General features: G+C 46.3%; 1 protein-coding gene across 2 annotated transcripts in view; it reads left to right on the top strand.

The window, feature by feature from the left end:
• The window catches only part of STAC (SH3 and cysteine rich domain), a 139,748-nt gene extending 133,395 nt beyond the window's left edge, over positions 1-6,353 (top strand). For both annotated transcript variants that reach the window (XM_042956631.1, XM_042956630.1), the window contains exon 11: positions 4,142-6,353. In XM_042956631.1, coding sequence (XP_042812565.1) covers positions 4,142-4,240 — 99 coding nt within the window. In that variant the 3' untranslated portion in view covers positions 4,241-6,353. The remainder of the gene's footprint in view (positions 1-4,141) is intronic.
• The last annotated feature ends 6,602 nt before the right edge of the window (positions 6,354-12,955 follow it).

The following is a 12,955-nucleotide window of genomic DNA, read 5'->3' as shown; positions in this document are numbered from 1 at the left end:
TAATCACCTGGGAGGTGGTTGAAAATACAGACTCCTGGACTCCATTCCAGACCTGGTGAAGCAGAACTTCTCAGGGTAAAGGCAGGGAATCCCTTTACGAAGGCCCCAGGATCAAAGCTGAAGTGAGAGCACGACCTTCATTTCCATGACCTCACCTTGATGTCCTGCAGTGGTCCTGTGACGACCAAAGGACACCGTGGCTGTGACAATGCCAAGTGGAAAGCATGTGGACGTAATGGATTCCAGTTCCAGACAGGTCAGCAAAAGGCACCGAGGGCTCGTTAGCCCCGCACGATTTTCCGTTTTCGATCTTTGTCATCAGCATGGCAACCAATTTCGGAAAAATGTCAGCCACTTGAAAGAAAATTTACATTTTAAAAATCTGTTATTGAGAAGGATTTTTTGAAATTTTGGCTCCACTTTTGTGGCCTCCCATTATTTTAGGTGTCAAATTTCAAATAGAAGGAATTCGATTCTAAAAATAATGCAATGCATCTCTGATTGCATCGCATTTCTGCCTCTGGGGTTAATTTGTCTCATAATTCTATTATTTTTTCGCAGAGCTCTTGTTTCCAAATAGAATCAAGTTATCCTTATGTTGCGAACACGCCAAAGTGTGTTTTCTGCATTTTTGAAATTTAAAAAATACCCTCATGAAATCAACTTTAAATACCATAACAGTATTGCATTAAATTCATCCAAAGTTCTGCCATCCCCGTAAAACTACTTTTATTGATTCTTTGCATTTTCGCCAAAGCTTTCAAGACAGGTAAATTATTTTTAGATTATAAAACTGAAATGCATTTCTTGTGGAGAAAATTTGAAAACTACCCCCAAGAAAGTATAAGTGCTTTGTTTGGTACCTTCCATGGCACAGGTGAATCCTAACTGAATTGATCGTTGCCGGCGATGGTTTTAGTGGTTGGCCAGTCCCCCAGTTCCTGTCAATGGGAGAAGTCAGAAGGTCAGCTAAGGGCATCCGCTGGGCTCAGTAGTGCTTGTGTTCCTGCACGTTCTTGGCCCCTCCAGCCTCTCTGACTTTTTCCCACAGATTCCCCACCTCCAAAGTGCCACACTCCCTTGATACTGAAATATGTTCATCTCCTACTTTTTCCCCCTCGTTTTCACCTTGCTATCTTTGCTTAAAGGCCTCTTCTTTAGGGAGGTCTTTCTTACCCCCTCGGCCAGATCAGATTGCCATAGATACTCACATCAGCACCCCTTTCCCCATGAGTGAGGAATTAATTCATTCAGCAATGTGCTCATGACATGTGTAATTACTCAGTGAAATATCTGCCCCCTAGTTCTGCCCAATAAGCTCCAGGAGAGCAGGGATCTGCCCTTTTTTCACCAGTTTCCAAGTTTCTGGAGTGGTATCTATTACATAGTAGGCACTCAATAAAAACTTGAATGAATGAATGAATGGATGAATGAATGAATACAGGAAGTGGGGTATCTTTCACGTGGCCTGACCAAGAAAACACTTGCTGGAATAATCAACAGCCCTACTTGGTCTCTGGGACTGACGAATTTCCTGCGATGTAGGACTTTCAGTGAAAAGATTGAGAAAGTCCCTGGCAAACCAGGACAAGTTGGGCACCCTCTTCATGGCCCTCCGAACCAAAGGAGTTGCTGTGGTTCTCCCTCACCTCCTGCCCTTCTCTACCCATAATCTTCTGGGCTCATCTTTCCATTCTACCTCGAAATGCAATGCTTCCAGCCCGGTTACTGCTTCCTAAAATGGTAGGTTCTCAAGCGTGGCGAGTTATGTTATTTGTACCACCAGAATTTTAAATTCTAGACCCTTCATTTCCGGGAAGAGTACAAACCACTGAAGCCTATTTTCAACCATTTCTGTTCATCTTTTTTCAACTTCCTTTAGCTTCCTCCTCTGTTTACCCATTGTCTGCTCCCAAGACTGTCCAAGGAGGGCATGGTGGGTACAGAACTCCTCTTCCTTTGGAACGTCTCCCCAGATCAAATCACTGTAGGGGTGCCAATTAGGAGGTGCAAAACAAGTCCATACATGCAACAAAGCGTGAACATTGGTGCTTCTAGGCCTCCCTACTTTTTGAGACCCCCTCAGACCACTCTTCCATTGCCTCTACCAAACCATGTTTCACTTCCACGCTGAAATCTCGGGAGAGAAGGAAGATTAAAGGTAGTGTGTACAGACACACAGTGGGATTTTGCTGGAGAGACTGAAATTGACTGCTAATGTAAATAACGGAAAACTCAGAAACCGACCCAGAAAGCCAACAGAGACCCAAACTGCAGTCATTTTTGGTATGTTCTCAGGCATGGGGTAATGGTGTAAGGCTCTTAGCTCTGGCCAGAATTTCAGTTTTCTGATTCCTTTTCCAGGGTTCTCCCTATTAGACATCACCATGATATAACATCTGTGTGTGTGTATGCCAGTAAATTGTTTTCAGGTTTGATTTCTTTATTTAACTATTTCAAACTATAAACTCAATTTTTAAAATAAGCATCTAGAACAAATCTGCACGAGGAAGCAGATGTTGATGCAGATTGCTTAGACTAATAGTAAAGGTTGTCGAATTTGGGACAAATGTCAAGAAGGAAGAAAACTCCGTCTTTGATGGGTTTTAATGGTAAATCCTGCCCTCAGGGCATTTTTAATGGGTTCTTTTAAGACATATACTCCCTGCCCATCCCTAGGGTCTCCTGCCAGCAATGTTTCTGTCGTGGGCAATGACAGGCCTTAGTTTTTGGTAATCAGGTGGTTCACCCTCCTTTCAGGGGTCACCTTACCCCATCAGGCTCTAGTAGGATCTGACATGGCCCCTGGGCTATTCCTTTCTCACAGATCACCTCTGGCCTTCGTGAAACAGTCAACACATCTTCTGTTAAATTAACTCCTGTCTGAGCCTCTTTCCAGTCAAGCTTATCACACAGCAAGTTTCTGAAACATGAACCAGATACCAGCCTGTTGTGTGTCCCAAGCCCCAGGAGTCACATATGAGCTCTTTAAGTGGCCTGTTAATGCCTGTCCTTCCATGTGAAGGGGTCTCTATTGGGGCCCTGCCCACGTCCCCTTCTCTAGGTGGGTGCACCTATCTCCCGGTGGCTGTGTCGGCTAGTATCTCACAGCTGCCCTTTGTCCAGCTAATCCCCCTTCGTGGAACAAGAGCTGCCTGGCCTGATAGGTTGCATCTCTCACAGCCCACGTCGGCCAGTGGCCAACGACTGACACACAGGGCCCAGAAGACCGGACCCCCTGCCTCAAGGTGGGTCCGCTCTGTGGTGCGCTTCATGCTCCAGAGCTCCCTGCGGGATCGGGCTCAGGCTCGCCTCCAGCTGAGACCTCACCTTTGCTCAGCTCCTTCCACTGACCGCCATGCTTCCCTCGCTTCCCACCTCCCGAGGGCACACGCTCAACAAGTCCCTTCACGAGGACTCCTATCTCAGGCTCTGTTTCTGGGGAATCCAGCCTAAGACATAACCTACCACCCATGGAAGCAGGTCGACCGGGTGAACTCACAGCACACCAAAGGCTCTTTTTCAAAGCCTCTTCTGTACCTCTGACCACACCCACCCTTCATGCCGTTTGGTGGCCTGGCGGTGGTAAGTGACAAGAATACCCAAATGGATTTTAAGCACCTTCTTGTTAAGTCCGGCACAGGTGGACTAGGGGAGACATTAGCGTCTCTTTTCTTTGCTTGGGGCCAAGAATGGAATAGCTTCTTTGGATTTTCTGATACAACGTATATAAATTTCCAAGCACATGACCAGAGTCCTGCTGAATGGTAGCTATTTGTTTGGATCTTTAAAACGTTTTGAGGACTCATTGCATGGCACCCGCTAGGCTCTATAGGAAGCATTATTTCATTCTGTCCTCGTAGTGACTCTTCAGAGGGACACAGTATGATTAATTCCATTTTATTGATCTTCGTTCATAAAGCTGAATCTCAGAAAACATATGACGCCTGGGCATAGTTCCAAAGCCAGGATCTGCCTAATATTTATTCAACCTTTTTCTTACAGAGCCAGTCCCACTCCCTGAAACTCCTCTCCCTTTTCCAGTTTGGTGCTCCTGGCCTCAGTCTGCAGCGATTCAAGCCATAGTAGCTTCTAGCTTCTTCCTTGCTGACCCTTTGGTGTTTTCTTCCTTGGCATTCAGATCTGCGTGACCTCTGAAGAAGAGCAGGATGGCTTTATCAGAGTCCTCAGTGGAAAGAAGAGGGGCCTCGTCCCCCTGGATGTCCTAGAAAACATCTGATTGCTGGCCCCCCTGCTTTTGCAGTGGATGGGCTTCGCCGCGATGCCTCATCTCACACTGTGTCCACACAGAGGAGCTGTCGCGCTGACCCTACACCCGGGAAACAGTGAGACAAGACTCACGGATCTGAGACTGGAGTCCCAGCCACAGGACAGAGGGCCCATCTCACAGCATTGCCGGGCTGCCCAAGGTGGGGGCGAGGCTGAGCTGAGCACTTTGCAGGTGGCGGTGGTGGTGGCGGTGGGGCAGTAGTCACAACTGTCCCTGAGGATTCACCTCAGTCCCCATCCATGTGATGTAAGTTAGCCCGCTGGAGTGTGCTCCGGCTTGTGGTATGGGCCCTGTGCAAGGCTCAGATCCCTATAGCCAAGTGTGATTCTGATTCCAGACCTGTGTCCCCAGTCCCGGCCCATCCACGTCACCACGTTTGCAGTCTCTGCATCAGGAAGTCCTGCTTCCCAGCCCCCAGCGTCCTAGGGCTCCTCTCAGCCCCTCTCACTTTGCATTTGTACTGTCTCTTCTGTCCTCTGAGTCAGTCGTGGGGTGCCCTTAAGGTGTGAGGGCTGAGCTGGTGGCACCAACCACCGAGAGAGACCTGATCTGCCCAAAGGTGGCTGACAGGCAGTCCCTGCTGCTGCTTTAGTTACCAACAGAGGTGACAGAGCAGGACACGAGGCCCGACAAATACAGAGAGCGAAGCGCGGGGTGAGGTGGGGCAAAGAGCCCTACTTATTGAAGAATATACAGCCCTTCCGGTTATGAAAGCATTTCCCTGAGGCGATGGGCCTGAGGAAGAGAATGGGGCAAAAAATCTCAGCGATCAGCCCTGTTTCATTCCACGTCCCCTGTACTAGGGGCAGCGTTTTCCCTCAGGCCATCCTATAGGACCCCCTTTTGGAGGCTGAGCCCAGCTTGTAGAGAACCAGGAACCTGGAGGAGAACCAACCGCATCTTAGGAGAAAAGTAGCCAACTCTGAATCCGTTCCTCTTTAGGGCAGTATATTATACCCTAGCCGATGTAAAGTGGAAAAGAACCTTTAGTGCTTCATCCCTCAGAAAGTAGAGGAACTTGGGGCCTATTTAACATCAAGTGGGGAGTCCCTCTTACTCTGTACTTGTACTAATGTTTACAAGCATTCAATATACTGTGATGCCTTCCTCCACAAGCCTCCTCCTAGCATTCGAACTTGCATCCGATTACTTAGTCATTAATACGGTTAAACTTCAATTCACAGTGACCTTGGAACCAACGTCAGCTCGATTCATTTTGTTACAGAGCAATAAAAGCATTAGAACAACTGGTTTTTAAAAGACTTAAGTGGGTGCATCTTGTGCATGTAAGCATTGTTCCCCAAACCCTAGTATCATTAGTCTCCATTTATTTCTTTTGTTACTACTCAGCATGATGTTGGGAGCTGAGAGAGGATGGCTGCTGGTTTCACAGTAGTTTGGATGCCTTACTGTCGCTTTAAAGCCAGCATCCAGAATTCCCTCCCTCTCCGGTACAACCTGCAAAACGGAGTGTGCCGAGACAAGATGGGTTCTCTGAGAGCCAGGGTGGATAATAGGACTGCCATTCCCTAAAACGGAATGGCAGAGTCCAAACACTTTCTGCCTCTAATTCTGTATTCCATTTAATAAAGACAACACAGTGCTGGAAGGAGCATAGAAAACATGTGTCCTGATCTCTTCTTTCTGGTAGAATATCCACTGAAGCTTTTTGGTATAGCGGTGTCACAAGACAAACTTAACTTGCATTGAAAAATCAGTTTGCCTTTGGAAGCTGAATAGAAGGAGGCTGTTGTAGCCTGCCCCCAAGGCGTTCCCCCAGGGATCTCTGCCTCCGGATATCCTTGCCTTTGTGTAGCCCGCTCCCACACTGAATCAGGGCTGGTCTTCTGTGACCAGTAGAATACAGCAGAAGTGATGTGGCATGACGTCTGAGTCTAGGCCAAGACGTCCTTGCAGCTTCCGCCTTGCTCTCTGGGAACACTCACCCTTGGAACCCCAAGCCACCATGTAAATTCAACTCTGAGGCCACCACGTGGGAGAGGCCCAGCAGGGAGACCACACGTTTCTGCGTCTGAGATCCCAGACATCACAGAACAGCAAACATCCCTGCTGGGCCTGCCCAAGGGATAGCTTTATGAACAAAATAAATACGCTTTGGTGGTTTTTAAGTCACTAAGTCTTGGAGTGCTTTGTTATACAGAAATAGATAACTGGAACAGGGACTTTGTAATTTGAGCCAGTGTTAGAAATGAGGCCCAAAAGTTTTTACAAACATCAAGTATTGGTGGGCAGCTAACCCTCCAAATGCAGGATTTCTAGTGTTCCTTCAAGGTCTGGAGTCATGCAGATATCAGAGAAAAAGATAGATGTTGCTGATGGCACAGATTGTCGCAGATGTTCGCACACGTGCACGCACGCACACACACACACACACACACCAACACACAGATTTTAGGAACCACGGCATTCTTCTGCTTATCTATGGAAATGGCAGGAACAAGGATAGCTATGACCTACCAGAGTCTTGAAGGTTTCCCAGACTCAAGAAATGGCGGGGAGAAGAGCCACGGTTTTGGTATGGGGACGAGGTGAAGACTTCAGGAGACTGACTCTGGAGAGGGGGCAGGGGCAGAGAAGAAATGCTGATATGAAGGAAAACAAGGGGGGGGGGATCCGGGGGGATCGTCTTCACAGTGTGAGAGAACAGCTCCGTAGCCCCTCAGCTCCTCCCCCTGCCCAGCTGAGGGTTGGCACATATCTAACTGGCGCTGTGCCCTACGCTCCACCACCAATGCTGAAGGACTGGGGTTCTGTCGTGGTGAATTTGAAGTGAAGAACCGGTCGAATCTTCCTCAGGGCTCCGGGTGGTAAAGAATAGAACATTTTTAACCCCATCACTAGCACAACTGAGACACCTTTAGTGTGGGCCATGGGCTGCAAGGAGAGCCCCGTGTAGATGTCCAAGTGACTACGAGTAGGGTTGATTTCATAGACCACCTTCCTCCTCAGCTCTAAACACACACACACACACACACACACACACACACACAAAACTCCCATCGAGAATAAGAGACCAGCATCTGGGTTACATATTTATTTGTTTATTATTATTATTTTTTTAATAAGGCAGTATATCCCGTCACCGGGGAAAGGGTAGACTTTTTTTTTTAATTTTTTTTTTTAACGTTTTTATTTATTTTTGAGACAGAGAGAGACAGAGCATGAATGCGGGAGGGACAGAGAGAATGCGGGAGGGTCACAGAATCTGAAACAGGCTCCAGGCTCTTCACCGTCAGCACAGAGCCCGACGCGGGGCTTGAACTCACGGACGTGAGATCATGACCTGGGCCAAAGTCGGACGCTCAACCGACTGAGACACCCAGGCGCCCCTGGGTTACATATTTAAAGCAACTAGTGAGACAGAACTAATTATCAGAGTTAGTGTTCTTTGTTTTTCTTTTTAATATATGAAATTTATTGTCAAATTGGTTTCCATACAACACCCAGTGCTCATCCCAACAGGTGCCCTCCTCAATACCCATCTCCCACCCCCCATCAACCCTCAGTTTGTTCTCAGTTTTTAACAGTCTCTTATGCTTTGGCTCTCTCCCCCTCTAACCTCTTTTTGTTGTTGTTGTTCTTTGTTTTTAAAGGGAGGAAAACAAAATCAGTGGAAAGATCACAGTACATATAAATAGCCTGATGTCAAGTATTGCTAAAAGGTAAAAACACACACACACAAAAAAAAAAAAAACAAAAAACAAACAAAAATAAAAAACACAGATCTCCAAAAGCCAGTCCAAGGTCCCTGGCTGTCCCAAGGAAAAGACAGTCAGGAAGGAAACTTATTAGTTGGCCCCAGCCTAGAGCCAGGCCCAGGCGGCTGTGAAAAAGAATTTTGGGCTCGGGGCGCCTGGGTGGCTCAGTCGGTGAAGCATCCGACCTCAGCTCAGGTCACGATCTCGCGGTCTGTGAGTTTGAGCCCCGCGTCGAGCTCTGGGCTGATGGCTCAGAACCTGGAGCCTGCTTCCAATTCTGTGTCTCCCTCTCTCTCTGCCCCTCCCCTGTTCATGCTGTCTCTCTCTGTCTCAAAAATAAAAGAAAGAAAGAAAGAAAGAAAGAAAGAAAAGAAAGAAAGAAAGAAAGAAAGAAAGAAAAAGAATTTTGTGCTCAAATAGTGTAGATTTAAATAAAATAAACCAGGCTTCTTTTCTCAGGACTTCTCAGAGCCTTTAATTGCCTAATTTTGACAGTAAATCTATAAAAGGGGATTTAGATCTACTGAACACCTATTAGGATCAACTAGACTATTCCAAGGCACATAGTTTGGAAAATGCTATGGTAGTGAATTCTCATGTAATATTGGGTCCACCTAATACCCCCTCTCTTCCTACATCTCATGAAAATACCTATGAAGTACTGAAAAGGGCAAAAATGCATAATCATAGTAAAAATGGAAGCTCTGGAGTCAGTTTGTAGGGAGTAGGAGAAAGTGGGATCTGTGTCCCCAAGGGGTGAAAAACTCAAAAGAAGAGTAGCTTCCTCATGGCCAATAGCTTTAGCAAAGACTGACTGACCATCCGGGCGTAGGCTGGTATAAATCTGGGAATAAAAGAAAGTTCAGCACTGCCCAAAATAGTCTCCCCAGGAAACTGAGTGAGCAGGTGTGTTCCACAGATTTAGCACAAAACAAAAATCCTTACAAACAACTTGGAAAAAAAAAAAAATTGGTTTAAAGATATCCTGTAACGGTCTCTTAGATTTTGCCCAGTTGCTATTCTGTTGTGTGTTTTGTAGAACACCTGGTGTTTTTGACCCTTAGAACATGTTGTTGTTGTTTTTCTTAGCTTCCAGTAAGGAGTTTTAAATAGTCCTCAATCTTCCCCTGGGCAATAGAAATTTAACTGTACCTCGAAATATTAACAAGATAATAGCAACGTATTTTAGAGTTCTTTTTTTAAAAATAAAAAAGTAGCAGACTTTTTTTTATCATCGCACCAGCAAGTTTAAATAGCTATTGAACTTCTTCCATGTCTTCATGGAACTCAGGATGTGCTGAAATCCTGAAAATACACCTGGAAAAGTAGAGTACCTATTTCCAAGAAAAATGGTGGGTCATCTTTAGATTTTCTCCACTGAACTCATTAACTCAGGTTCTCAGGTTACACCTGACTCTGACTGTTTTTGTACATGACAATATCTTTCTTTTCTATCTTCTCCTTTTAAACCAGTTGCTTGAAAATCATTTGCTTAGTGTATTTACTTTCATTCTTACTAAGGTAAAAAGAAATCATCCAAGGTTATGACTTTTCCTCTGAGTTCAGCTTTGACCATATGGAAGTGTTCCCATTTTCATTCATTTCTAATACTCTGTAATTACAGTTTTGATTTTCTCTTGCTTGTGTGTGTGTGTGTGTGTGTGTAGCTTGTGTGTGTCATTAAAACCATTGTGTGTTGTGGTCAAAAAATATCCATAGGGTTTCTGCTTTGGCGAATTAATTGGCATTTTATTTTGGGCTCTAATATATGAGTAATCTTTAGAAATGTCCAGTGGATGCTGGTAAAAAAAGAAAAGCCATGTCTGCAGGATGTAAAGTTGAATGTGTATCTATGAGATAGGCACCCATGTGTCTCTCTCAAAGACAAAGGAAGTCAAGAATCAGCAACAGTGGACTGAAATAAGAAACAGCCCACAAGGGTCTCCAGTTGCTTGCTTGGTGCCGGGCCTTGGAGGGAGGACGTGCTCTTTGCCACAACTTCCCCCTTCTACATTTAGGAGGAATCACTAAAACCATTTCCTAAGTAAACGTTCTCTTTAATTCCCTGGAGGAAACTGTAAAGGAATCACTTGAAAGCGAAGAGATTCCAAAAATATTCCCTGAAAACTTTAGTACTGGGACAGGGAGTTTTGAGGGAGAAAAATTATAGTGAAACACAATCGCTGTTGGGTAGGGACCTCCCCACGACTCCAATGTGTCCCACGCACGAGACTGGTAAGGGTGGAAATCATATCATAGGCTGATGAAATGTATTTGTACCTAAGAGGCTAAATCTAAATGTGGTGGATCACAAGCTGCTGGTTTCAAACATGGAGGTTTCTTTGGTCATTACATGGTTGGCATTTTTGCAGTCAGATCAACAAATGCTCGCTGGAGTCCACTGGGAATGATTGTCATCAAACAAGTAACACTGAAAAGGGATTAGTGCTACAATAGAGAAAGAACCGTGAACCACAAGAATAGGCCGGGGTGCCTGGGGGCTCAGTCAGTTGAGCGTCCGACTTCAGCTCAGGTCACGATCTCACAGACCGTGAGTTCGAGCCCCGCGTGAGGCTCTGGGCTGATGGCTCAGAGCCTGGAGCCTGCTTCCAGTTCTGTGTCTCCCTCTCTCTCTGCCCCTCCCCCATTCATGCTCTGTCTGTCTCTGTCTCAAAAATAAATAAACGTTAAAAAAAAATTTTTTTTTAAAACAAAATCTTTAAAGAATATGCTGGAAATAAGCTAATTTCATTAGGAACACGGTCTACAAAAACTGAAACCTGTCAGGCCAAAAATGTGATTTTGGACTGAGAGTGGTAGTAATGCAACTTTTCAGCTCTCTCTTTTAGAATATACCAACACCTGAAGCAGGGCAGTCTCACTAGAATTTAGGGAGGGGGGGGAGGAGATTTTGTGGAGACGAGCTGTGTTAACCGTAAAAAATAAAACTTCCGGTTATTTTGCCATCACAAGTGGGCATATTCCGGAAGAGCAGAGAATCGCAACCCCACGCAAGCAAGCTACGGCAACACCGTAGGAAGTCTGTGGAACCCAGGGGAGGACCCCTCTTTCTGTAGAGGAAAGGAGGAGGGGAGGCTGTTAGAAACAAGAAGTCCATTGGAGGACCCTGGGAGTTTGAAGTATAGTGGCTTTTCATTGGCCGGCTGTCGTCGTGCCTGTCTCCCATTGGTTGAGCTGTTACCGGGGGAGAAGGAAGCCTTCCTCCCTTCCTTCTGCTGGGAGATCGGTAGCGTCCAGCTGCAAGAGGCGGCTCTGCCGTTGACGCCACGCGGGGATGACCGCCTTCCCTGATGACCTCCTGACACCGCGCTAGGCAAGATTTCCTTTTATTAATTTTCTCAGGTGAAGCTAGATTTTGTAAAGGCGAGATCATTCTTCCTATCTTGTTAGTATGTCTCCACCAGGGTGCTCCCTCGATGTCTAGGGCCCCAGCAAAAGCGATTCAGAGAATAATAGAGTTTAAAACGTCATCAAAATGGAAACACAGTAGAGACGTCTTCACAACAGGGGGGACCTGGGAGTTTTTTAATCACAGACCACGTGTGATTTGGGCCAGATTCCTCACCCTATTCATGATGAGCCCCCCAAGAGTCTTCCTGCTATAGAGATCACGAAACTTCTCATCCCAGGACTGCAGAAGTTTCTTTTTCCTCTTTCCATCACAAGGGGGGGTGGTGGGGGGGGGGGGAGTTAAAATCTTAAGCATTCAGAAATCGGTTTTACAGAATCTGTAACTCTTACAGGCATGTGATATTAAAACCATAAAATTCAACGCAATGAGGCAGTGCAAGACAAATCTTCTTGAGCCAGTGCTGGAAATAATGAAACCTGTGGGCTTTGGGGACCAAGAAATGTTACTTGTACCCAGGAGGATCAGCCATCAGAGGAGTATCATTTATTCTGTGCAAAGGGCGTTGGGACAGTGAGGGTGCCAGGACTTGGCCAGGGGGGGAAGGCCCAGGAAGAGAGCTGGACTCAGAAGAGATTCCGGTTCGTGCATTCTGTAGGGTACAAGGTGGGAACAGCACCAGGCACTAAAGAATCAACTAGCAAAGAAGCAAGACCTTGCGGACGGTATTTCTCCGAACTCTGTGGCAGAGATCTGTGTTGGCAGAAGGACGAAATTCTTTACAAGCCCCAGGGGTGTGAGACCCTCAGGAAGGAGCCGAAGTAACAGCAGGTGGATACCAACCTGACGTTTAGAAAGGGTAGATCCTGGTATCTGCAGGGATTTACTTTTGCTCTGGGAGCCTGCAAGCTGGACCCCCCCCCCCCCACCCAGAGCTTCCTTGAACCTCAGAAGAGACAGCCCTGGGCCCCACTCCGGTGAGACCCATTTAGGACTTTTGACCTCCATAACTGCAACAGATGATAACTTTGTATGGTTTAAGCACTACGTTTGTGGTCATTTCAGCACCAGAAGGAAACATACGGCCTCACACTGCCATTCGGGAAGGGGGAGAGATGATTGCGGAAGTCTAACCCAACGTCCTTGTTGCCTGAATGTCTTTAAGAGCATTGCCAAGGAGGACCAGAGCCTGCCAACACAGATTAGGAGCAGAGAGCTCCCCAAAACTCGGAAAAAGCTAACCAAAAAGACTAGGAAAATGCAATAGCAAGGTATTAATATGTAACCAGTGTGGGAAGCTGTCGGTTCCTTTCCTGGGTAGTAATAGACCAAACTAGCCCCTGAGGATGAGAAAAGTAAGAAAGGTGCCTTAGATTGGCCAGTAAGACTGCAATCCAAGGGTGCATAGGGTGCACACATACACACACGTTCAGGTTGTGCACTGTGCTGTGCTACAGATTTAAGCGGCTGTACGTTCTTTGATTCAGTTCATTGGTTTCACAGCTATGCCTTACTCGTGTTTTACACATGAAGCAAAGTGTCACTGCCCTCAAGGGTGTCTCCCCTGGACCTCTC

The sequence above is a fragment of the Panthera tigris genome, chromosome C2, assembly GCF_018350195.1.
Source record: "Panthera tigris isolate Pti1 chromosome C2, P.tigris_Pti1_mat1.1, whole genome shotgun sequence".
NCBI lineage: Eukaryota > Metazoa > Chordata > Mammalia > Carnivora > Felidae > Panthera > Panthera tigris.
This window is presented reverse-complemented; position numbering and strand designations above follow the sequence as displayed.